General features: G+C 36.8%; 1 protein-coding gene and 1 non-coding gene across 2 annotated transcripts in view; both read right to left on the bottom strand.

The window, feature by feature from the left end:
• Positions 1-27,932, bottom strand: part of LOC101892912 (uncharacterized) — a 30,852-nt gene that overhangs the window by 1,212 nt on the left and 1,708 nt on the right. The window contains exon 2 of the mRNA XM_005185600.4: positions 22,023-22,624. Coding sequence (XP_005185657.1) covers positions 22,023-22,340 — 318 coding nt within the window. The 5' untranslated portion in view covers positions 22,341-22,624. The remainder of the gene's footprint in view (positions 1-22,022; positions 22,625-27,932) is intronic.
• TRNAG-GCC (transfer RNA glycine (anticodon GCC)) lies at positions 25,475-25,545 on the bottom strand. The gene has a single exon. It is a non-coding gene; the product is annotated as a tRNA-Gly (tRNA).

Below are 27,932 nucleotides of genomic sequence, written 5' to 3'. Positions count from 1 at the left end.
TGGTCTGATGGTCCTTGAAAAAATATTCTTTAAAAAATCCACGTTTATTGGTCTGATGGTCCTTGAAAAAATATTCTTTAAAAATCCGATTTTATTGATTAAAGGTCCTTGAAAAATATTCTTTAAAAAATCCACGTTTTTTGGTCTAATAGCTCTTGAAAAATATTCTTTAAAAAATCCACGTTTATTGGTCTGATGGTCCTTGAAAAAATATTCTTTAAAAAATCCACGTTTTTTGGTCTAATAGCTCTTGAAAAATATTCTTTAAAAAATCCGCGTTTATTGGTCTGATGGTCCTTTGAAAACATATTCTTTAAAAAAATCCAAGTTTAGTGGTCTAATGGTCCTTGAAAAAATATTGTTTAAAAAAAAACACGTTTATTGGTCTGATAGTCCTTGAAAAAATATTCTTTAAAAAATCCACGTTTATTGTTCTGAAGATCCTTCAAAAATATTATTTAAAAAATCCACGTTTAATCGTCTGATGGTCCTTGAAAAAATATTCTTTAAAAAATCCACGTTTATTGTTCTGAAGGTCCTTCAAAAATATTATTTAAAAAATCCACGTTTATTGTTGGGATGGTCCTTGAAAAAATATTCTTTAAAAAATCCACGTTTATTGGTCTAATGGTCCTTGAAAAAATATATTTTAAAAAATCCACGTTTATTGGTCTAATGGTCCTTGAAAAATATTCTTTAAAAATCCACTTTTATTGGTGTGATGGTCCTTGAAAAATATTCTTTAAAAATCCACTTTTATTGGTGTGATGGTCCTTGAAAAATTATTTTTTAAAAAATCCACGTTTATTGGTCTAATGGTCCTTGAAAAATATTCTTTAAAAAATCCACGTTTATTGGTCTAATGGTCCTTGAAAAATATTCTATAAAAATCCACTTTTATTGGTGTGATGGTCCTTGAAAAATATTCTTTAAAAATCCACTTTTATTGGTGTGATGGTCCTTGAAAAATTATTTTTTAAAAAATCCACGTTTATTGGTCTAATTGTCCTTGAAAACACATTTTTTAAAAAATCCACGTTTACTGACGGTCCTTGAAAAAATATTCTTTAAAAAATCCACGTTTGTTGGTCTAATGGTCCTTGAAAAAATATTCTTTAAAAAATCCACGTTTATTGGTCTAATGGTCCTTGAAAAAATATTCTTTAAAAAATCCACGTTTGTTGGTCTAATGGTCCTTGAAAAAATATTCTTTAAAAAATCCACGTTTATTGGTCTAATGGTCCTTGAAAAAATATTCTTTAAAAAATCCACGTTTATTGGTCTAATGGTCCTTGAAAAAATATTCTTTAAAAAATCCACGTTTATTGGTCTAATGGTCCTTGAAAAGATATTCTTTAAAAAATCCGTTTATTGGTCTAATGGTCCTTGAAAAAATATTCTTTAAAAAATCCGTTTATTGGTCTAATGGTCCTTGAAAAAATATTCTTTAAAAAATCCACGTTTATTGGTCCTTGAAAAAATATTCTTTAAAAAATCCACGTTTATTGGTCTGAAGGTCCTTGAAAATATACTTTTAAGAAAAATATTTAATATTTAAATTTTATAAATTAAAGGACCATCATGTTCATATATTGGATTATAGGGTATACCACGATCTACTAAATAATTGTATTTAATTTTTTTTTGCCACAGGTGGTGTTAATCGCTAAAAGTGTTAATTAGCTACAAATTATAATGTGGGAAGATTTTTCTTCTGCAACAAAATTTTCATAATTCCAGTGCCAGTACACCAAATCCGAGGATGATCCAATGGCTGGTTGGATGGATGCACCGAACAGTCAGCCAACCAACCAACCAAACCTCCATCCCAAGCTGGCTTAGTTTCAATTTCAAATACATTTCGAAATGCCAGACAAATGTGTGTATGTTAATTAAGTTTTTTTTCCTACTTCTCCAACATTTTCGTGAAAATCTATTTTCATTTTCTTAAGCCACTTGACTGAGTGACTGACTGACTTGTTTGTTGTTGTTAACTTGGCTGCGTATTGTTTCACCTGATTTTTTTTGTGTCTACTTTGCTCTCGCCAACTTTAGGATTTGTGGATGGAAGTGAATTGTTTTATGTTGGGATGCCTGCTCGCATGTTGCAATTACTTTACAATTTGTGTTTTAGTTTTTTTTTTTTTTCATTTCATTCATAGACACTAAATATTTCACAGTTTTTGAAAATATACTATTTTTACCTGGCACACATGTAAGGGGAACATGTACCATGTGTGGCAAGCCCATCTTGAGGAAAGGGAGAGAAAAGAAGAAAAAAGTACCATAAAGTTATCTAAAAATGCCATGCTAAAAAAATATTAGGTTTACACACTTTCCTCTTCTTCTCCATTTTTTCTTTGAAGATATGAAAATCCCATCAAATCAGAGGCCTGAGTACATTCCAATGTTTTGTAAAGTAACCAAAAAAAAACGAAGAAAAATGCCAACTCTTTGCTGGTGATTATGTTAATCACATGATAACTAAGTGTAATGGTAAGTAGTACAAGTGGGTAGCGATTATTTATCTCTTCTTTCTTGGGGTTTAAGTAGCGAATTTGTAATATTTTTTCCAACAAAACAAAAGGTGTTTACAAAATATGAAAATTTCATCATGTACACTTGAGAGGGGGAAGGAATCCCCAAAAAAAATTTTGAAAATCAAGTGGTGCGAAAAATGTGGCCTTAAGATAAAAGGTGCACATTTTCCATCTTATATCATCGGAAAGGTATGAAGCTGAAAAAAATACGGATTTATGTTGATAATATTTGAAATGAATTTTTTGCAATTTTTCAAAAAAATCAAAAAAAGTTACCATTTTAGTAGGGGCCTATGGGAAGACATGGGCATGCATATGTAATTATGTGTCATAAACTATAGTACCCATAAGGAATCTTAAATACGATTCCGTTGGATAATATCGTTAAAATCCTCAAAATACTGAATTGAGGGTGGAACAGTTATACGGGGACTATACAGGGTGAGATAAAAAAAACTGCAACAAAGGCAAAATCCATATATTTTACTTTTTTTTTAATTTTGTTGAATGGAAGCTAAAAATGTCGAAAATAGCATCAAATTTTAGAATAAGTTTAGATTTGTTAAAATTGGTCACCTTTCGCACGCATTATGGCCTTCAAACGGCCAATGATACCGTCACACGCTGCCCGAATGTTGCTCTGCGGTATTTTGGCCCATTCCCGGCTAAGAGCTTGCTTGAGGGGATCGACACTTTGGTATTTTTTAGTGCCAACCTTGCTTTCCAAAATACTCCAGACACAATAGTCCAATGGATTGGTATCCGGAGATTTTGGTGTCCATTCTGCGCTGGAAATGAAGCGAGGAACCTCATTTTGAAACCATTCTTGAGTGGCGCATGCTGAGTGCGATGGTGCTGAGTTGGAATGTCCAAGGCCTGCGGCAAAAATGTTTGCGTGCCCAAGGCTTTAATACACCATCCAGAATATTTTCGCAATAATATTCGGCATTTATTCTGATGCCACGGTCGATTAATACGAGAGGAAAGCGACCATAGGCTGTTATTTCGGCCTACAACATCATCATGGCCGGCGCTTGAGTCCTGGTGGCCAACCAAAGGTTGAACACTTGGCAAGTAAACACGATCATTTTGTTTGATTACAAACTCCTGGACAGCAAATGTTTTCTCATCGGAGAAAACCAAATTCGGCAGTTCACCACTTTAGGCCAAGCGATGCAACTCTTTAGCTCTTTTGAGTCTATTTTCTTTCTGTTGCGGTGTAAGTTGCACTTTTTGGAATTTCAATGGCTTTACCCCGAGCTCATTTTTCAATATTTGCCGAATGGAATATTGCGATATGTTCAGCTCATGAGCCATTTTTCGGACACTGCGACGCAGGTTTCGATCAAGTCGCTTCTTTACTTTTCGAACCATTTCTGCGGATGTTTCTGTTTTCTTCCGTCCACTTCCTTGACGTCGGGCTACGCTACCAGTATCACGGTAACGAGCGATGGTATGAGACACAAAAGATTTATTCACATTTAAATGCTGAAGTGCTCCAACGATAGCCACTTGTAGTTCTCCAGCCAAATCACACTATCACGCTTGAATTCGATCACGAATTACTTTTTTTAGAAAAATTCCCACCAAAACGCTTTTGTACGCTTGTAAACAATATAATGAGCTGTCTCTGGAATAATTTTAACAGCTGTCGGACGAGTGACTTAGAAATGACAGTAGTCTGAAATTGGTTGCAGTTTTTTTTTTTCATCTCACCCTGTATAGGGGTATATAGACGCCCTGGCCACCAGCTCGTCTATACAGGTCTATATAGACTCACTGGCCACCAGCTGGTCTATACAGGTCTATATAGACTCACTGGCCACCAGCTGGTCTATACAGGTCTATATAGACTCACTGGCCACCAGCTGGTCTATACAGGTCTATATAGACTCAGTGGCCACCAGCTCGTCTATACAGGTCTATATAGACTCAGTGGCCACCAGCTCGTCTATACAGGTCTATATAGACTCAGTGGTCACCAGCTCGTCTAAACAGGTCTATATAGACTCACTGGCCACCAGCTCGTCTATACAGGTCTATATAGACTCACTGGCCACCAGCTCGTCTATACAGGTCTATATAGACTCACTGGCCACCAGCTCGTCTATACAGGTCTATATAGACTCACTGGCCACCAGCTCGTCTATACAGGTCTATATAGACTCACTGGCCACCAGCTCGTCTATACAGGTCTATATAGACTCACTGGCCACCAGCTCGTCTATACAGGTCTATATAGACTCACTGGCCACCAGCTCGTCTATACAGGTCTATATAGACTCACTGGCCACCAGCTCGTCTATACAGGTCTATATAGACTCACTGGCCACCAGCTCGTCTATACAGGTCTATATAGACTCACTGGCCACCAGCTCGTCTATACAGGTCTATATAGACTCACTGGCCACCAGCTCATCTATACAGGTCTATATAGACTCACTGGCCACCAGCTCATCTATACAGGTCTATATAGACTCACTGGCCACCAGCTCGTCTATATAGGTTTATCTAGACGCCCTGGCCCACAGTTAGTCTACATTGGTCTATAGCGACTCTCTGGCACCTGTTGGTCTATATGGACTCCCCGGCCTGCAGTTGGCCTATATAGACTCCATGGCCTGCAGTTGGTCTGTATAGACTTCCTGTCCACCAGCTTGTCTATATAGGTTTATATAGGCTTCATGGCCACCAACTCGTATATATAGGTCTATATAGGTGTACAGAGACTAGCCGGTCAAGAGGTCGTATATAGAGACTAATTGGACACTACAAAGACTCCCAAGCCACCAATTTGTCTATATACACCGTCTGTGCTTAAGCTCTTCTATGAGAACTCTCCGGGACCCAACTCGTATATAGGTATATCCTGGGCTTCCATCTTTTCTGAAGAAACTCTTCGACCTTTAGCACGTCTGCAAAGACTCTCTACCGATCATCGAGACTCCCTGACGCTGTAGAGACACCCAAGTTCTTGAGCTTGAATATTAAAAGGAGATCGGAGGTTTTCTATTAATAGAATCCCCATAGGGGTATTATATCTATTAGAGACCCATAAAACGAAAATCTAGTGCTACGTAGATTATATCGGGGCTGTCTTTCCTTTTCATCACACATATTATTTTTATTCATTGTACTTTTTATGGCCCCGGATTCACAACTTCTTGAGAGATTTTAGCAATATGGTCATAATAATGCAAAATATCAAGGGAGTGATAATGAGCAACTAAGTGACTGCCTGACTAACTAACGACTGACTTTGAAATGGGTGTTGCCAAGCTGATTACAACTTATTATGGTCCAACCACGTTTGCGGCAAAGTCTTGCAGTAACTATTTTTAATTACAACCGAATTAAGTGTCGAATCAATTGTCCCACTTTAAGTACACATTTTCATCTTCAAACAAAAGTTCTATCCCGCTTCTGGGACAACAAAAATCCAAGAATTACGGACAGAAAAAATTAATTAAACAAGTAAAAAAGCAGCTAAGTTCGGCCTCGTCGAACTTTTAATTCCCTCCACTATTGAATAATTTTTTTTTAAATTGAACAAAAATCGAAAAGTTCTCTCTCGCCTTATATGATTCATACATTAAATTCACGATTTCCAAATATGTTACATCGAGGGATAAGTAGCAGATGAAACGAGCCTGGCTTTTCTATTATTTATTAAGAAAACTTGTGAGCCCATATATTCCAATTTTGACCATTTGTGATGACTAGGTATACTTCCCCCTCTTTGGTATTTACATATTTTCCAAGTAATAAATTAATACCATAACATAATAATGAATAAATGTATGTAAAGTAAATTACAACATTTTGTGAGTCGAGTTTTTGAAAAATGAAAACAAAAAACCACATTAGATCCCATACCTAATAACATATTCAAATTCATTATTAAAATTATGCTCCTCAGTGTTCCATTTACAAATTTGGTCTGGGGCTATTTTACGGAACAGCAATTTTGAAATGAAGAGAAATTGGAGTTAAGGGAAAAAAAGTGGAATTGCTAAATGCAAAATATTATTTTCTCAACGAATTTCCCCCCTTTGGACTTATCTTCAGCCACTTCCATTTTGGGAGCTTTTTATTCCTAGGTACCAAGACTCAATTCATATTTCTTATATTACTTTTTGTAAATAGTGAATACTTATTTTTTCAATTTACAACTTCTCAGCAAAATAATTGCTAATGGCGATCATTAAAACGTTAACTACTTATCGTTGATCTAAATGATCCGAGCGGTGTTAGAGAATTATGCGAGCGGTTATTTTTAAGTGGCTTCTTGCATAAAAGTGCCATTAAAGTCTTGTTATGCGTTAATTATTTCAAGTGGATTTTATTTATTTTTTTTTTTTTCTAACGAAAAAAATGTAGTTGTTTTGTTTTTCATGAGTAATTATCTTATTTCAGTTATTATTTGAAGTTGTTTTTGGTTTTCTGAAGCAATTGTGGCAAAATGGACATAGCCGAAGAAGTGTTAGCGCCACACAATTATAATACGCTGGTGGAGGAACGCTGTCGGTGCCACTTGGCAATGATGATTATACATAAATTGAAAACGTGGACGAAGATTGCTGTTGGAAATTGTTTTTGTTTATTATAATTCCAGCAATATTTGTTATTAGACCTTGAAGAATAGTTATTATTTTACCCTACATAACGGCATGACATACTTACACATATAGTTATTTACATATATATATAAATTGTAAGAGTGGTTTGAGAGGTTGCAACATTATCTGCTCAAGACCTTTAAGATTGCAATAACTATGAAAAACGTATGAGCATTTTTATAATTTTTATAAGAAAGTTAAAGTGCAAGCCTACTATGGAATTCAAGGAAAAAGGTCAAAATAGCTCCAAATAGGTCTATATGACTATATCGACTCCCTGATCACCAGCTCGTCTATATAGGTCAATATAGACCATCTGGCCACCAGCTCGTCTTTATAGGTCAATATAGACCACCTGGTCTCCAACTCGTCCACATAGGTCCATATAGCCTCCAGTTCCTCCTGACCACCAGCTCATCCACCTGGTCTATGTTGGTCTACATAGACTCGCTGGCTACCAGATGGTCTATATAGGTCGACGTGGACGCCCTGGCCATCTATATAGGTCTGTATATCCTCGCTGGCCACCAGCTGGTTTATGTAGGTTTATATAGACTTTCTAGCCACCAGATGATTTATAGGTCTTTATATACTCGCTGGCCATCAGCTGGACTATATATGTATGTATAGATTCGATGGCCACCACCTGGTCTATATTGGCCTATATAGACTCGCTGGCTACCAGCTGGTCTATATCGGTCTATATAGACTCGCTGGTCACTACCTGGTGTAGATCTGTCCATATAGAATCGTTGGCCACCAGCTGGTCTATATAGGACTATATAGACTCCCTGGCCACCAGCTGATCTGTATAGACGCCCAGGCCCCCAGTCTGTATATATGCCTGTACAGACTCCGTGGCCACCAGCTTTTCTATGTAGGCTCTCTGGCCTCCAGCTGGTATTTATAGACGCCCTGGCCCCCAGTTGTTCTTTATAGTCCGTATATATGCCTGTATAGACTCCGTGGCCACCAGCTCTTCTATGTTGACTCTCTGGCCTCCAGCTGGTCTTTATAGACGCCCTGGCCCCAGTTGGTCTTTATAGACTCCCTTGCCACCAGCTCGTCAAGATCGGTCTATATTGTCTCCCTGGTCACCAGCTCTTCTATGTAGACTCTCTGGCCTCCAGCTGGTCTTTATAGACGTCGTGGCCTCTAGTTGGTCTTTATAGACTCCCTGGCCACCAGCTCGTCGATATGCCTCCAATTGATCTATATAGACTCCGTGGCCTAAAGTTGGTCTGCATAGACTTCCGTGTCCACCAACTCTGTATTGGTCTATGTAGACTTCCTGCCCACTAGGTGGTCTTTATAGACGTCCTGGCCCCAGTTGGTCTATAAAGACTCCCTGGCTACCAGCTCGTCGATATGGACTTCCCGGCATCCAATTGGTCTATATATACTACCTGGCCTCCAGTTGGTCTTTAAGACTCCCTGGTCACCTGTATAGATTTCCTGGCCGCCAGCTGGTCTATATAGGTCTATATAGACTTCCAGGCCGCCAACTCGTCTATATTGGCGCCCTGGCCACCAAAACGTCTACAGAGACTAAACGGTTAACAGGTCGTATATGGAGACCAACTGGACGCTTGTTCGTTACAAATACTCCTAAACCATCAACTTGTCTATAAATATCCGCCACTTTTCAGCTCGTCTATAATAAATCCCTGGGACCCAACTCTATAGAGACTCCCTGGTCCTCCAACTTATCTATGAAACTCCGTGAACCCCAACTTGTCTATGGGTACGTCGTGGGCTTCTAACTTTTCTGTGGAAACTGTCCGACCTTCAGAACGTCTGTAAACACCCTCGACCGATCATGGAGACTCCTTGGCGTTGCAGCAACTCCCATGAACTTGAGCTTGAGTTTGAATGTCATTTTGGAGGTTTTCTGTTAATAGGACCTCCATAAGGGTATTAAAGACTCATAAAATGCAAACTTTGTCCTATGTAGGGCATATAAGGTCTGTCTTCCCCCTTCTTCACACATATTAATTTCATATTATTAATTTTTTGTTCATTTGCTTTTAGGACCCCAGTTTTACAACTTCTTGGGAGATTTTAACAATAGGGTCATAATATTGCAAACCATCAAGTGAGTGATAATGAGCAGCCAAGTGACTGGCTACCTGACTGACGACTAACTTTGATATGGGTGTTAATCATGTTGCCAAGCTGATTACAACTTATTATGGCCCAACCACGTTTGCGCCAAAGTCTTGCAGTAATTATTTTTAATTACAACCGAATCAAGTACCTAATTAATTTTTCCCTCACTTAAAGTACACATCATCATCATCTTCAAACTAAGTTTTCATACTGGCTTCTATGTAAATTTTTATTTTGTGACAAATGACACTTCTTGTGGTGCCTTACGCCCTGCCGCAATGCTGTATGCTAGTATTTCCCGACAAGTCAGCAGTATTTGTCGTTAAAATGAAATTTTTATGGTCTAATTTATGTTGGACATTAAAGTAGTTTATCATCCAGCCAGCTAGCCAAGCCATCTAACTAGCTAAGCAAGCAAGTACTGGCATTAATTGTAAGTATACGCAGCAAAAGTTGTAAAATTTTTTGATGGATTCATGGCTGTTTCGCCAGTCAGAGCAGTCAGACAAATGGTCGTCAGTTTCCAACTCCAACCATGGTTCTTCTTTTTAATCCAAACAAAAGTGTTGTTGGATGTTTGTTTGTTTTTAAATCTGCTTAGCCAAAAGGGCAGCATTCCGGAGGTGTAATAATTTTTCAAACGCTGTGTGTGTTGGCAAAAATCCAGGTCATACACTTGACCTTAAGAATTGTATAGACAACCTCCTCCATTTTTAGCCGACATGGCATAGCAAGTATGCATTACATTAAGAATCTCTTGGTTTAGATGAGGTTTAGTTATGCGTTAGCTGGAAATAATGTTTGACCCATTGTCATAAATTTGACACATTAGGTTTTTGTGTGTGTTTTATGCATATGACCTTAACGGGCGAAGACTACGCACGACCTTAGTACGTAGCGAAGTATAATAAAAACCATATAAAATATAACTTTTGTTTAAATAGTGTAATTTAAGTAATATTTAATTAATTATTAAATTTAATTTTGGCTAGACATTATTTTAACAAGTAAAACACATTTAGTAGAAACTGGATAGTAACTTTTCAGCGAAGTTTTAGTTCACGAATAAAAATTCAAAAAAAAAAAAAAATGAAAAAAGTATCAGTCGGTTTTGCCAATAGATGTATACCGTCAGCCAATGTTGGATTATTTAAATATATTTTGACTTTTGTTATGATTATTCAAATTGTTGACCCCCTTTGGAGTAGGTTCCGAATGAATGGGCCAATATTGTCCATTTCGTATCGGACCTAAATAAATATGATATAAATATTGCGACGTGCCAGGTTTGGACTATATAGGTTACTTTCCTTATTTTATATGAGATGTGTAATAATTTTTAGAAAATGTTAAAATAGGCGTGAGGTACCAGATATAGTTGACCGAAGTATTCCATTTTCATAACAGATAAAAATATTGGTATGGCCAAAATTGCAAGAAAATCGAACATTTATATCCAATTTTATGCGAAATCATAAATTCCGCAAAAATTCCATATTCATCTTAGGTTTCTGGTCGAGAGAAATATTTAGATATAGCAGATTAAACTATTGAAAATTAAGACCCTTTGTGGGTGAGCTACCAGAAGGGGTTCGCAGTTATAAATCATTTTCACGACAGACTTTGTGTTGGCAAAAATATTTGTAAGTGGAAAATTTGAAGGGAATTGGATGCTTATTTTGCATTCTTTGACCGTTTTGGTTGTCAATATCTTGAACCCTATGTGGGGGAGGTATCAGAAGGAATAGTCCGATCTCTAACATTTTTATAACAGATCTTATGTTAATGGAAATATTGAGATGTGCCAAGTCAAAATATTCATGAATATTCAAAATTTCGACCCTTTTTGGGAAAGGCACCAGAAGGAGTGGACCGATACCCATCTTAACACCAGAACTAATGCTATTAAAATGTTTTTGATGTGTGTAATTTGAAGGAAACTAGGTGCTTATTTTAGAGTTTATGATCGTTTTTGTTATTCAAAACTTTGACCCTTTGCGGGGGAGGTACCAGAAGGAATGGTCCGATCTATATCATCTTTGTAACAGATTTTGCACAAATAAAAATATTGAGATGAGCCAAGTCAGAATGGAATCGGATGTTAATTTCGTGTTTTATGAGTTTCAAAAATATTCAAAATTTTTGATGTGTGTAATTTGAAGAAAACCAGGTGCTTATTTTAGATTTTATGATCCTTTTTTGTTATTCAAAACTTTGACCCTTTGCGGTAGAGGTACCAGAAGAAAATGTCCGATCTCTTCCAATTTTATAACAGATCTTATGTTGATAGAAATATTGAGATGTGCCAAGTCTGAATGGAATTGGATGTTAATTTCGCGTTTTATAAGATTCATGGTTATTTTGACCATTTGAGCGAGAGGTAACATAAGGAGCGGACCAATATATCCCATCCCAGCAGATCTTGTGTTAGTAAAAAAATCGGATGTGTAAAATATGAAGAGAACAGTATGCTAATTTCAATTTCATAATTGTTTTGGTTATTTAATACTTTGAACCTTTGTGGGAGAGGTACCAGAAGGAATGGTCCGATATATTTCATCTTAACACCAGACCTTGGGTTAATAAAAATATTGTGATGTGTGAAAATTTTTTTTTTAAATTTCGACTTATTGTGAAGGAGGTACCAGAAGTTGTGAACCGATATATTCCATCTAAACACCAGACCTTGATTTAAAAAAAAATTATTGGGATGCGTGAATTTTGAAAAAAAAATCTGACTTTTACATCACATTTTATAAGAGTTATAATTATTCAAAATTTTGACCCTTTGTGAGGGAGGTACTTGATAGAGTGGACCTATATTGTTCGTTTGCGCACCTGACCTAGAATTGACGCAAATATAAGGATTTGCAAATTTGAAGCAAAATCGCATTATCGTTTCTCTTTCTGTGCAGAAAAAAAATATATTTTTTTAAATTTCGTCCTCTTGTGGGGGAGGTACCAGAAGGAGTGGACGAATATTGTCCGTCTCCGAATTCGATCTAAGTTTGATAATAATATTACAATGCACCAAGTTTGGACCCTTCGAGAGTGATCGTGCGCTTCAATCAGCCAGACAGTCAGACCGACATCGCTAGATCGACCTAGGGTTGAAAACCGTTATTTCGATGAGCCACGTTTTGGCCGTAACAAGTCAAAAAGCATAAGTTCGGCTGGGCCGATTATTTGGAGAGAATTTAGAATTTAGACAAGTAAAAAGGCTCTGAGTTCAGCCGGGCCGAACTTTGAATACCCTCCATCATTTGGAACTAATTTAGAAATTTTCACAAAAAATTAAATCCGTTAAAAATTTTGTTAAAATCTTAAAAATACCAAATGCAGCCGTTATATAAGTGTCGGGGATCTGCATAGGTAACTTTTGTCATAAGCCATAAAAATATTCAAACTTGAAAAAAAAATCGATGAATAATGTCGCTAAAATCTTCAAAGTACCGAATATAGGGTGGTACTATGGGGGCTATACCAAAACGTGGACCTGCACAGACAATTTTCTGTCGTAGGCTGTAGTATCCATTACGAACTTCAAATATCAAATTTGAAATATTTCCGGCGAATAAAGTCGCTTAAATCACCAAAGTACCCAAATTAGGGAGGTACCGTTAAATGTGGGCTGTACAAAGGTGAGGACCTGCACAGACAATTTTCTGTCATAGGCTATAGTATCCATTACGAACTTCAAATACCAAATTTGAAGTATTTCCGATGAATAAAGTCGCTAAAATCATCAAAATACAGAATATTGGGAGGTACCATTTTCAATACCAAAATCCTGCAGACATAATACATATTTGAGTAAAATTTTACAAACCTTTTTCATTTCGTTCGGAAACTAGATGGATTTTCACAGACAGACGGACATCGCTAAATCGATATATCATGATCAAGAATATATATCCCTTGCGGGGTCCAATATGTATATTTCGAGGTCTTACAAACGGAATGACAAACTTAATATACCCTCCATAATATGGTGGAGGGTATAAAAATAAAAATACGTAGAAAAATACTGTTAAAAATCATGAAAATACCGAATATAGGGAGGATAGTGTGCCCTCCATACTATGGTGTAGGGTATAAAATTCACATACATAGCAAGACTAGAAAAGTATTCGGCAGTAGTAGAATTTGCAAGATTTCCGGACAATTGTACTCTCACTTAAAAATTAACAAAGCCTTCTCCCTCTTATTATGTATTAGAATTCAGCAAGTTTCACTTTCTATTCGAATTTTAGGCAGTATTTCGAAACTCTGAGTTCATTTACAGAAGATATTTGAATTCTCTTCTATTTATAGAAGATATTTGAAGGACTCCTTATCTTTGTCGTTGAGAGTTCTTCTACCTAACTTAAGAAGGTCTTTGGCGCAAAAATAAAATTATTGCCTCATACCATGCATCTCCTCGTCATCCATACATATGTGTGTCATTCGGTTAACTTTCAATAATTCCCAATTACTTTACCAAAATAAATATGACTAGCCTGTCATGTCGATCAAATTCTTCATCATGCTAACATACATATATGGATTTTTAAATATTTCGAAATGTTTTGCAATCTCGCAACAAGTGATAAACAATAAACCATACTCATCGTCAACAGGTGTCAGCTTAAAGATTATTTAAACACCTGACAGTATCATTTTCACTATTAAAAATCAAACAGGTAAAACAATGGCTGAAGACGGCAATGTGGCTTATTGGATACTCTACAGTGCTGGATACAACTGCTGAGCATAGCAAAGGGGTTGATAGGGGTTTGGGTCATAAAAATGTCTTGAATATTAAAAATGGTCAAATTGGTTCGAAGCGAACACCAACTTTGAAGAACCCAAAAATTTTTATGATAGCATCTACCAATTTTGGAGATATACATATTTTTGTACCAACACATTTCCAATAACTCCCCGTCGTAGTAGTGTAGAGTGCCAACATCATCAATGGACCAACATGTATGAGTGCCAATCTCATCATACGCACAAAAAAACAATCATTCCTCTCAACATCCTAATACGATGAGGGTAAAAAAAACGCCATCAAATCCATGAAACGACTTAACAAGTTATTGACATATCGATGTCATTTAAAAACAGTTTGTGGTCATCATCTAACAATTAATGGGCGAATAGACAGGGGTGTTAAATTTTTATGGGGGAGGGGGAGAGAGAGAGCGCTAAATATGTATTTATGTTTGCAATTTCGATTTTTAAGAAGCATCACAAAAACGAAAATACTTTTTTGCCTATCAACTCAAGCAACATGTTTGATATTCAAATTTTTTAGGTTTTTTGTTCGAAGATGGATTTGACTATAAAACAAAAACAAGTGTTACACAACCCAAACTCGGCAGATACAATCATCATTAATCATGTCTCTAATCCATATTTAAATGAGTATTTAGTTCAGTTTTAATTATGTTTTTGTTTAAAGAAATTCACAAGAAATGATTTGTCTCAAGTATAAAGAAACCCTAATTGAGGAAGTCTTTAGCGGCTGGCTTTCTTTTGCGTCAAGCGGAACAACAAATGTTGCAATGAATTTCCAACTAGAAATATGACTCACTTTTAAAAGAGTGAGTGACCGACAGGTTGATCAACAACGACCCAACAAAATTAGTTACAAATTTATAGATATAAGATATGCGAAGCCCTGGAGGTCTTCCATGAGCAGATCTACAGATATTCTATGAGAAGTCCTACAGGTCTTTTATGAGAAGTCCTACAGGTCTTCTATGAGAAGTTCTACAGGTCTTCTATGAGAAGTTCTACAGGTTTTCTATGAGAAAACCTACAGGTTTTCTATGAGAAAACCTACAGGTCTTCTGTGAGAAGACGTACAGGTCTTCTATGAGAAGACGTACAGGTCTTCTATGAGGAGACCTACAGGTCGTCTATGAGAAGACCTACAGGTCGTCTATGAGAAGACCTACAGGTCGTCTATGAGAAGACGTACAGGTCTTCTATGAGAAGTCGTACAGGTCTTCTATCAGAAGACCTCCTCAAGCTCTTCTATGAGAAGACCTACAGGTCTTCTATCAGAAGACCTCCTCAAGCTCTTCTATGAGAAGACCTCAAGCTCTTCTATGAGAAGACCTCCTCAAGCTCTTCTATGAGAAGACCTCCTCAAGCTCTTCTATGAGAAGACCTCCTCAAGCTCTTCTATGAGAAGACCTCCTCAAGCTCTTCTATGAGAAGACCTCCTCAAGCTCTTCTATGAGAAGACCTCCTCAAGCTCTTCTATGAGAAGACCTCCTCAAGCTCTTCTATGAGAAGACCTCCTCAAGCTCTTCTATGAGAAGACCTCCTCAAGCTCTTCTATGAGAAGACCTCCTCAAGCTCTTCTATGAGAAGACCTCCTCAAGCTCTTCTATGAGAAGACCTCCTCAAGCTCTTCTATGAGAAGACCTCCTCAAGCTCTTCTGTGAGAAGACCTCCTCAAGCTCTTCTGTGAGAAGACCTCCTCAAGCTCTTCTATGAGAAGACCTCCTCAAGCTCTTCTATGAGAAGACCTCCTCAAGCTCTACTATGAGAAGACCTCCTCAAGCTCTTCTATGAGAAGACCTCCTCAAGCTCTTCTATGAGAAGACCTCCTCAAGCTCTTCTAGGAGAAGACCTCAAGCTCTTCTATTAGGAAACCTCAAGCTCTTCTATTAGGAGACCTCAAGCTCTTCTAGGAGAAGACCTTCTATGAGAAGACCCTTCGCCTTCTATGAGAAGACCTCCTGCAGGTCTTCTATGAGAAGACCTCAAGCTCTTCTATGAGAAGACCTCAAACTCTTCTATGAGAAGACCCTTCGCCTTCTATGAGAAGACCTTCTATGAGAAGACCCTTCGCCTTCTATGAGAAGACCCTTTGCTCTTCTATGAGAAGACCGTCAGCTCTACTCTGAGAAGACCATCAGCTGTTCTCTGGAAAGACCATCAGCTTTTCTCCGAAAAAAGACTGCCAGCTCTTCTCTGAGAAGGCCGTCAGCTCTTCTATGAGCAGACCTTCAGCTCTTCTATGAGAAGATTTTCTGGCCTTCTATGAGAAGATCTACTGGTCTTCTTTTATGAAAAGACCTTCTGCTCTTCTATCAGATCTTCTTCTCTGAGAAGATCTTCCTTTTCTTCTCTGAGAAGATCTTCAGCTCTTCTTTTCTGAATAGATCTTCATCTCTTCTTCTCTGAGAAGATCTTCAACTCTTCTTCTCTGAAAAGATCTGCAGTTCTTCTTCTCTGGGAAGATCTTCAGCTCCTCTTCTCTGAGAGGATTTTCAGCTATTCTTCTCTGAGAAGATCTTAAGCTCTCCTTCTCTTAGAAGATCTTCAGCTCTTCTTCTCTTAAAAGATCTTCAACTCTTCTTCTCTGAGAAGATCTGCAAGACTTCTTCTCTGAGAAAGTCTATGAGAAGACCTTCTGAACTTTCGCATTAATAAATTGCAATGATATTAAATTTCCTTACCGATTTAAACATATGTTTATGAAAATCAATTTTCCAACAAATTTCAAAAAATTGATTCCATCACACTTAATCTGAACATGTCTTCATCTCCATGCACAGACCTTCGTCTGGTCACATGATTAACGTGTAGGCTTAAGGCTCAATCTGATGCAGAACTTAAAAGCCCCGAAATCATTATCTGTCATTATTACGCACATCATCATCATACATCAAACATGCTTGGAGTAAATCGCTCTGCAGAGGAGTTGAGTGCCAGAAGGAGTTGCATCAGTGATGCTGGCAGACGAAAATATTTGTCCATTAAGAATAGTGCGTGTTTTTGAATTAAAACGAAACAAAATGGTTGGTTATGAATAATGCGGTGCGAGTTGTGAGAGAAGTGTTTCTTCTGTCTTGTTTTAATGATGAACCACTAAATTTAATTTTTTTTATTTGTTGTTGTTATTATTGTTGTGGTGGTTATTATGTGCGATTGTTGCAATGATGCTTGACCACAATGTTGCAGCTCACCCGTTCTGTCGCTGTGTGTTGTTGCACGATTGTCGTTCGATTGCATAAACAATTGGTGGTGTTGCGCATCCATTCATTCGCAGTGATGACCACAATTCGCATTATTTCGCATTTTGACCACTATTCGATTTTATTTTTAAACAAACGTCGAAGAAAAATGCAGTTAAACTTGTTCGGAGAAAAATCATCAGCATCACCAACGACCATCGTTTAGTATTGCTCCACAATTGAAGATGTCGATGTCTATTTTTAAATAATTTAAAGCAATCGCCGAAGAGTTTGAATTTGGTGATGTTATCGCAACACTTGTACGCACTTCTTTATTGCCAAATTACGTTTGGAAGATCTTTGTTTTTTTGGTGAATGTAGTCTCAATGAAGATTTGAATGTTGGCAAAATTAAGTCGAGGAGAACTGCTGGCCGAAATTTTAATAAAGCCATTCACTTGAAAATGCGACAGTTGGGTGATTAGAAATACAAAAATGACATTGCAAAATAGTTTTATAGCCTCTAACCGAAGCTACTTCAGAACTTTTATGGAAAAGGGGGTTTCTATTGACTGGAGGTTTCAAAAGTTTTTTGCAACCTTTCGGAGACAGAAGATCTTTCAAGGTTTCTCTTTTGGCAAAAGACATCTCAGAGGTCAGCTATTAAAAAAACTTTAAAGGGCCTTCTAATGACAAGCTACTGTCCTATGAATATAATCACTTCCAGGATCCTCAAGAGACAGAAGATTTTTCCAATTTCTGCAACCTTTCCAGGGACAGAACACCTTTGAAGATTTCTCTATTGGCAGGAGAACTTTTAGAAGTCAACCATTGAAAAATATCTGTAAAAGCCTTTAAGATATTTTCTAGACATAAGCTATAACCCTCCGGCTTTCTTTGAGTGAAGGCTTTTTATTGAGTGGAGATTTCAAATTTCTAGACCTTTCCAGTGATAGAAGGCCTTTCAAGGTCGCTCTATTGGCAGGAGACCTCTGATATTGAAAAATATCTTTAGAGAGCATTTTACTAACAAGATACCTGCCAGGTGTCGTCTATGGACAGAATCACTTCCATGATCTTCAAGAGACATAATATTTTTTTAATTTCTACAAAAGACAGTATGCCTTTCGAAGATCTTTTTTCAGATATTTTCTATAACAAAGAGATCTATAGCCCTTCTATGAGCCTTTTACTGACAAGCTACCTTCCAGGTTTCCTCTATGGACAGAAGACTTTTCCAATTTCTCCAAAAGGGGAGATCATCTTTTTTCAGATATTTTCTAGACATAAAATGTAGTCCTCCGACCATCTATGGCTTTTTATCAAGTAGAAGTTTCAATTTTCTAGATCTTTCCATTGATAAAAGACCAGGATACCACTCAGAAGCCTGTTATTGAAAGAATATCTTTAAATAAACTTTTGCTGACAAGCTAACTTCCAGATGATCTCTATGGACAGATTTACTTTCAGTATCCTCAATTCCAATTTCTCCAAAAGACAGTATGCCTTCGAAGATCTTCTTTTTTCAGAAAATATCTGATTCATAGTCCTCCGACCTCGGAAAAGACCTTTTATTGAGTGTAGGTTTAAAAAACATTTTAGACTTTTCCAAGAATGTAAGACCTTTCAAGGTCCTTTTATTCTATAGGAGACCTCTCTGAAGCCTGTTATTGAAAAAATATGTTTAGAAAGCCTTTTACTGACAAGGTACCTTCCAGGTGTCCTCTATGAACAGAATCTCTTCCAGGATCCTCAAGAGAAAGAAGATTTTTCCAATTCTTTCTTTTCCAAATATTTTCTAGACATAAGCTATAGCCCTCCGACATTCTATGGGTAAAAGGGATTCTATTGAGTGGGAGTTTAAAAATTTCCATACCTTTCCAAGGATAGCAGACATTTCAAGGTCGCTTTTTTGGCGGGAGACTCCTTAGAGGTCTGCAATTGAAAAATATCTTTAAAAAAGATGTTCTCTATGGACAGAATAGCCAGAATTCTCCTAAAGAAGATTTTTTTGTTTTATTGTTAAAATATTTTACAAACATAAGCTTTAGTCCTCAGAACTTCTATGGGTAAAAGGCTTTAAATTTATGAGTGGTGGTTTCAAAAAATTTCTAGACCTTTCAAGGTCCTTCTTGAAGTCTGCTCTTGAAAAAAAAACATTTAAAAAGCCTTTACTGCCAAGCTATGTTTAAAATCACTTGCAGGATCCTCAAAAGACAGAAGTTCTTTTAATTTCTTTTATAGGCCGCACATCTTTCGAAGATCTTCTTTTTTCAGATATTTTCTAGACAGAGGACCCTTTGAAAGATGTTAGCAAAATACTATTAACCCATTTCGTTTCGAGATTTAATTTTTATTTTTGGGTTTGAAAAAAATTTACTTTTTTTTAAGGAAGGGGGATTTTTTAATCACTAACAGATGACCCTTACTACCTACAAAAAAATTATGTAAAATTTTACCATTTTCATGCTTTTTTTTTTTTTTTTTTTGAAAGAGGGTATTTTTACTGTTCCAAAAATCTAGTACTGTTCCAAAAATCGTCCATGTAGAGAAATACAAAGAGAATTTAATATTCAAAAGACCTTTGTAAGAAAACCTCTTTTTATTTTCTAAGAAGTTAGGAAGAGGTCCTCCTCACCATACCCACGTTGTGGTCCGACTCATAAATTTTAATTTTCAAATCAATAAACAAAAGTAACATTTAAATTTATTTATCATTGATTTATCTCGCACATCTGTAGATTTAATGTCCTATAAAACTACAATCACTGCGGATCAATAAAACTAGCCATTAGTTCTGGTTGGTGAAATCAACTATTCTAATTCGGAAATCATTAAATATTTACATATAAAATTGAAAAAATATAAATATTAATTAATAATGCAAATTATCTTCTCTATCTTCCTCAACAGATATCTGGACATTCAGCCACTTGTCATCGCAACTCAATAAACGAACGTTATGGTGGTGTAATCGATTCCAATATCAATTCAATGAAATACATTTTTTGCTTGTTAATAAGCATATTCTGCTGGTAAGTTGTGTACACCACTTGAATTCTGCTTTTTTTTTTGTTCAGCATTCATTAATAACACTTAAGATTATTCCATGGCCCAACAATAGCTTGAAAGCGAAACTAATCGATTTTAACAAGCCGGCGTTGTTTTTTGCCACTCGAACAAATGACATGCGAAAATTTCACATGGAATATTTTGTTTCCAGACCACTTTCACACAATGGGATTACGAAATATTCATTATTGTTGTTTCTTTTGTGAGGGGAGGACTGAGAGTATTTGTAAGAGAGTTAATGATGCTGATGAAGATGCAGATCAAAATTTTGGAATTTTTAGGATGATAGTTAGAAGACAAAGAATTGTATTAGAATAAAAATTATTAAATATTACGTTAAGAAAGAAAATTTAATAAGTTAAAAAACAGCTAAGTTCGGCCGGCTCGAACTTTTTATACCCTCCACCATTTATAAGAAACTTGAAAATTTTCAAAAAAAAAAAAAAAAAAAAAAAAAAAAACGTTGAAAAATAAATGAAAACCGTTGTCCTGCATAAGTAATTTATGTCATAGGCTGTAGTAACTGTTCCGCAATATTATATACGAAATTTAAAAAAAAAACGTTGAATTACGTTGCAAACATCTTCAAAATACCGAATATCGGGGGTACCGTTATATGGAATTATATTATGTAGTAAACCTATATAGACAGTTTTTTTCAGGGGGTAAAGTACTCACAAATAACTCCTTGTGTGGATTTTCAGACAATTCTATTGAAAAATGTGGCTAAAATTATCAAAATACCGAATATCGGAGATATATTATATGGGGGCTATACGATATCGTGAGCCGATATAGTCCATCTTCGAACTTGACCTGCCTGCAAACAAAAGCAAAGACGGACGGACGGGCGGACGGACAGGGCTAAATCGTCTTAGAATTTTACGCCGATCAAGAATATATGAAGTATATGTATTCCTGATCATTTTTTCGATGAGTTTCAAACGGAATGACGAACTTCATATACCCATACTATGCATGGTGGAGGGTATAAAAATGGAAAAGATGTTTCTTGAAAAAATATTCTTTAAAAAATCAAGGTTATTATCAGAAGATCCTTAAAAAAATATTCTTTAAAAAATCCAAGGCTTTTGATCAGAAAAAAAATATTCTTTAAAAAATCCACGTTTATTGGTCTGAAGGACCTTGAAAAAATATTCTTAAAAAAATTCAGGTTTATTGGTCTGATGGTCCTTGAAAAAAATATTCTTTAAAAAATCCACGTTTATTGGTCTGATGGTCCTTGAAAAAAATATTCTTTAAAATATCCACGTTTACTGGTCTGATGGTCCATGGAAAAAATATTCTCTAAAAAATCTACGTTTATTGTTGGGATGGTCCTTGGAAAAATATTCTTTAAAAAATCCACGTTTATTGGTCTGATGGTCCTTGAAAAAATATTCTTTAAAAAATCCACGTTTATTGGTCTGATGGTCCTTGAAAAATATTTTTTCAAAAATCCACGTTTTTTGGATAGATGGTTCTTAAAAAAATCATGAAAAATGTGTTTTTGTCAATAATCCCCACAAATTAAGGCCCAAAACGAGACCCCCGTTTCTTACAACCTGTTGCACCACTCTGTGCAAAAAATCCAAAAAACCTTAATTCAAATTCCTGCGCTATCAAGTCAACAGCGTCATTATCATTACGAATGTATTTTGAGGGGCGTGTGTATTTATGTGAATATCTCTCATTATTGTTGTTTTTATTGTTATTTTCACTCACCTGCAACATTAACTCACGCAATTTATCCAAATCATCACCTCGTGACCTTGTGGGCAAATAACGGCCTTCGCAAGGTTGTTGCTGAGCCATCAAAACCACAGCCAGCAAAAGGAAGCACCACAAGCCCAAACGAACTCCGGCATGGGAAGCCATAGCTGGGGAACTGGGTGATGTTGTTGTTGTTGCTGCTGCCGCTGATGACGATGATGACAGAGAAGAAGACAACCGTAAAGCTGATGGCGACAACTCTGTGGCCGACGACGATGAGGTGCTGGCGGTCAAAAGACTTTCGTTGCTGGCACGTTTGTTAAAATGCATTTTGTATGTTTCCGGTTTATAAAATTTACGGTTTTTTTACAATTGACTTTTTTTGTTGGTGTTGGGCAAAAAGTTTCACTTTTTTCCTCTGCTCAATCACAAGGTAGGTAGGAGGGAGAGGACTAGCTGCTGCGAAAACAAAATCAGATGAACCACAGGAGTTGTTAAAGGTCTTGATGTGTTTTATGCGCCGAGTCCAGCTGCTTCGACTTGTTGTCGTTGTATTTAGGTTGTTGTGTCGTGACCACCAAAAAACCAACAACAAGGCAACATGCAACAGATAACTGCAAGACACAAAAAAAAAAACAGATATCGAATGAAATTGGTTCGTAATCATTATTAAGTGCACATTACAGAAAAAAAAAACTAAAACAATAACAATAAGAGCAACGACAACAAAAAACACCTTATTAAAAAAAAATATTTGATTTCGTAATACAGCTCCCAAAATAACTTTAGTTGTTTTTCAAGAGTTTTATTACATTACTGGACCAGAAGCAACAACAGAAACATTCGAAGATGGAGATCTCAAGTGCAGAAGTAGGTTTCATGTTTGGCAATGAATACCGGCATCCGTTTAGGTAATACCTTCAAGACTCTTTTTTTAAGTAGGTTCCAAATATTTTTGTGACATAATTGAATATTTTCTACTTATGTACATATCTCATAGGGAAGGTGCACGAAGGGATAATGGTTTGAAACTAGATGCTGTTGCAAGAAGATGGGGGAAAAATTCCAAATTCGAGATTCTTTAAAAAAAATACCTTTAAAAAAAGAAATATACTAGAATATCCTTCTGATCTTCTAAAGGAGAAGACATTATGGTTTTCCATGGAACAAGACGTTCTGGCCTTCAATAGAAAAAATTGAATTGAAAAAATTTTATTGGAGTACTTTTTTGGTTCTACTGTAAGAAGACCTTTCGGTCTTCTTTTTCTCGTGTTCCCTAGAAACAACTTTTAGTACTCTATAGGACCATTTTTCGGAATACTACAAGAACACTTTTTGGTCTTCTATGCGAATACCTTATGTTCTCCTTTATGAAAATGTTCTGGTCTTCTAAACGAAGACTCCTGTTCTTCTATAAGAAGTTCTTTGGGTCCTTTATGGGAAGACTTCTATGGGAAGAGCTTTCGGTCTTCTATAGGAAAATCTTTGGGTCTTTTATAGGAGGGCCTTTCGGTCGGTATTCTATAGGAAGACCTTTAAGTCGGTAGTCTATAGGAAGACCATTCAGTATTCTATTGCAAAGGAAGACAATTCGGTCTTCTATAAGAAGAACTTCTGGTCTTCTATAGGTCTTGTATAGGAATAACTTATTGTCTTCTATAGGAATAACTTCTTGTCTTCTACAGGAAGACCTTCTGGTCCTCTTGGTCTTCTATAGGAAGATCTTCTGGTCTTCTATAAGAAGATCTTCTTCTTTCTTCTGTGGTAAGGGCTTTTAGTCTTCTATGAAATGAGCTCTTCCATGAGAAGGCCTCCAGCTCCTCTAGGAGAAGACTTCCAGCCCTCTAGGAGAAGACCTCCAGCTGCTCTAGGAGAAGACTTCCAGCCCCTCTAGTAGAAGACTTCCAGCATCTTTAGGAAAACACCTCCTGCTCTTCTATGAGAAAACATTAAGGTCTTCCGTTAGAAGACTTCCAGCTCTTCTGTGAGAAGACCTCCGGCTCTTCTATGAGAAGACCTCCGGCTCTTCTATGAGAAGACCTCCAGCTCTACTATGAGAAGAACTCCAGCTCTTCTATGAGAAGACCTCCCGCTCTTCTATGAGAAGACCTCGAGCTCTTCTATGAGAAGACCTCGAGCTCTTCGGTGAGAAGACCTTCAGCTCTTCGTGAGAAGACCTCCAGCTCTTCGGTGAGCAGACCTCCAGCTCTTCGGTGAGAAGACCTCCAGCTCTTCGGTGAGAAGACCTCCAGCTCTTCGGTGAGAAGACCTCCAGCTCTTCTAGGAGAAGACCTCCAGCTCTTCTAGGAGAAGACCTCCAGCTCTTCTAGGAGAAGACCTCCAGCTCTTCTAGGAGAAGACCTCCAGCTCTTCTAGGAGAAGACCTGCAGCTCTTCTATGAGAAGAGACCTCCAGCTCTTCTATGAGAAGAGACCTCCAGCTCTTCTATGAGAAGAGACCTTCAGCTCTTCTATGTGAAGACCTCCAGCTCTTCTATGTGAAGACCTCCAGCTCTTATGTGGGGAGACCTCCAGCTCTCCAAGGAGACGAAGGAGAAGATATTTCGCTCTACTATGAGAAGGAGACTGCTTAAAGAACTTCTGGACTCCTACGAAACGACCTTTTGGCCTCTCTCTTAACTAAGAAAAAGTCTGGCTTTCTTAGGAAGAAGACACTTTAGTCTTTAATTCGAAAATTTTCGGATTTTCTATGAGAAGAACTTTTGGTCTTCTTTGGAAGAATACCTTCTGATCTTCATTAAGACGAAACCCTGTTGGTCTTCTATCGGAGAAGACCTTCTTCTCTTCTATTGGAGAAGATCTTCAGGTCTTCTATAAGAACCTTTCTGTTCTCATAAGAAAACCTTCTGTTTTTCTTTGAGGAGACCTTCTGATTCATTTTGAGAATACATTCTGGTTTTCTATAAGAAGATCCTTGGCCTTCTCTGGGAGAAGACCTGCTGGTCTCCTATACGAAGACAGCCATCGGTGTTCAATGATAATACCATATTCTGTGAGGGGATCTTCTGCCAGAGGACATTCTAGTCTATTCTGAAGAGAACACTTTATCATGTATTCGTATATTTTGTGTTAGGAAACGATTGTTTCTTCTCTGAGGAAATGGCTTTGTCCTTTATTGAATAGCTATTCCATAAAAAAAATCAAAATATAAATCCCCTGGTATCAAAGATTTACTTCGTACCACTATAAGCCTTCCATATTTTTGAAATGCTAAACTTTAAACTTTTTAGATCTAAGGCATTGAAAACGGTTATCTGGACAGACGGACATCGCTAAATCGACATAGAATTTTCTTGTTTATCAAAAATATATGTATATACTTTGTGGTGTCTTAAATATATATTTCGAGGTGTTACAAACGGAATGACAAACTTAATACACCCTCCATACAATAGTGGGGGGTATAAAAACAAAAAATAGTTTTTATTTAAAAAAATATTGTTTTGCATCGGCCGGGAATCGAACCCGGGCCGCCCGCGTGGCAGGCGAGCATTCTACCACTGAACCACCGATGCGTGATGAAATTTTGTGTTATGGTAGCTTGCACGAAATTTTTTTGAAATCGTCACTCAATACTATGTTTTTAAAATAGAAGAATCAATCAAAAATTCAAAACAATCTACATCAGGGATGCTCAAAACAAAAAATGAGTGTGTATTGGTGCGAGAGAGTGAATGTCCACTCAAAGAAATTTCATGAGTGGATTCTAGATTCTACATCTACTTTCCACTATTATTTTAAATTGCAATCAAAAATTCAAATTAAGCCCATTCATTTTTGGGCACTTTCGGTAATTCCTTTTTTTATTTTGATATTTTCTAAATTTTAAGAATTTTATTTCAAATTTAATAAACTGTCTCAATCCCTTTTGAAACAATGTATTTAATGTGTCAATAAAAATTTAATGACAACAAATTGCCTTCCTTCATTGCCCCCACACCACGCATTTGCAATGATCCTGCAAATATGATGCTCTCATAAAATTGGGGACAAGTACTTATTTTTTTAATGTCACTCCAAATGATTTATCGCTGGGTGGGGAATAGCGGCAATAACAACTCCCACAAATGCGGAGGCCATGATGACAAGTGGAAGAATTGCAACACACTTGCTTTGGTCTTTAACGATAAGAAAGGAGTATCTAAATCATGTAAGTGGCAAATGGGACGTGGGTGGCAGTGTGTGCCAATAAAAAATATGCTAGTGGGGTTAAGGTACAATGAATCATATTTTCTTCTTTTTCTAGCTAGAAAAAGGGAAGGGGAATAATTTTCATTTTTTACCATAAAGGCTATATATATAAAAAAAAGAAAAATATTAAATAAAATCGAACATTTGTAGTCTCGGATTGCAAAAACTGAAATGTATGTAGTACTGTGTATAACACACGTTTCAAAAATGTACTTCATTTTCCAAAAGTGTGGAACTAAGGAACTATGCGGTTAATGCATAGAAGGCCTTCCATAGGTTAAGATATCCCGGTCTTCTATAGAGAAGTCCTTTCGGTCTTCTATAAAAGAAGACATTCCGGTCTTCTGTAGAGAATAAGACATTTTGATCTTCTATAGGTAAGAAATAAACAACTTATTGTATACCAAAATCCTATGGTCTTCTATGTGAAAGCTCTCTGTGAGAAAAAAAACCTTCTGGTCGAAAACACTACTCTTGCCACAAAATCAAATTTTCCATATTGTCATATAAATTGTTTCTCAAACCATGATGGTCTTCTTCAGGTACCGAAAGAGTGGGTGTATATTGTCGACAGGTTTTAATTACATTCTTCACTTTATATGCGATATGTTGTGTATACCTTTCGTGAGGGTACGAAAAAGAATACACAATTTAATACTTTCAATATAGAAAAGAGATCATGGTTTTCAGAAACATGGTGCTGTGTCCTGTTGGAATGTTCAAGGTCTGCGGCCAAAATGTTTGCGTGTCCAAGGCTTTAATACACTCTCCACAATATTTTCGCTATAATATTCGATATTTATTGTGATTAATACGAGCGGACAGCGATCATCGGCTGTTATGGCGGACCACCCCATCACTATGGCCGGCGCTTGAGTTCTAGTAGCCAACCGAAGGTGCAAATTTTCAGCTGACCTCTTTGGCAAGTAAACACGATCATTTTGTTTGTTTACAAACTGCTGGACAACGGATGTTTTCTCATCAGAGAAACTAAAATTCGGCTGTTCACCACTTTCGGCCAAAAGAAACAACTCTTTAGCACTTTTGACTTTATTTTGAGGTATAAGTTCTTCCATTTTTTGGAATTGCAATGGCATTACCCCGAGCTAATTTTTCAATATTTGCCGAAGGGAATATCGTATATCCCCCATATAACGGTACATCCAGATTCGATATCTTGATGATTTTAACCACATGTTTTTAATGGAATTTTCTTAAATCCACACAAGAAGTTCGTTCTGAGTACTTTACTCCCTGGAAGAGAATTCCCATTAAAAACGGTACCTCCCTATATTCGGTATTTTGATGATAGTAGCTAAATTTTTCAAGGGAATTGTCAGATTACCCACACCAGGAGTTGTTTCTGAGTACCTCATCCCCTAGAAGAGAATTGTCTATTAGTTAACGATATAACGGTACTCCCATAATGCGGTACCCTCAGATATTCGGTATTTTGATGATTTTAGCGACATTTTTGTTCGGAATTGCTTGAAATTTCGTATTTAAAGTTTGAAGCTCGTAACGACTGCTACAACCTTGCCAGAAAATTGTCTATGCCGGTCCACGTCTTCGTATGGCCTACACATAACGGTACCTCCCTTTATCCGGAATTTAATGATATTAGCAACATATTTCAGAGGAATTGTTTCAAATTTCGTATTAGAAGTTCGGAGTCGATACTACAGGCTATGACCAATAATTTAATTATGCA

This window comes from Musca domestica, unplaced genomic scaffold (assembly GCF_030504385.1).
Source record: "Musca domestica strain aabys unplaced genomic scaffold, Musca_domestica.polishedcontigs.V.1.1 19, whole genome shotgun sequence".
Taxonomy (NCBI): Eukaryota; Metazoa; Arthropoda; class Insecta; order Diptera; family Muscidae; genus Musca; species Musca domestica.
Note: the sequence above shows the minus strand (reverse complement) of the source record. Positions and strands in the feature narration are given on the sequence as shown.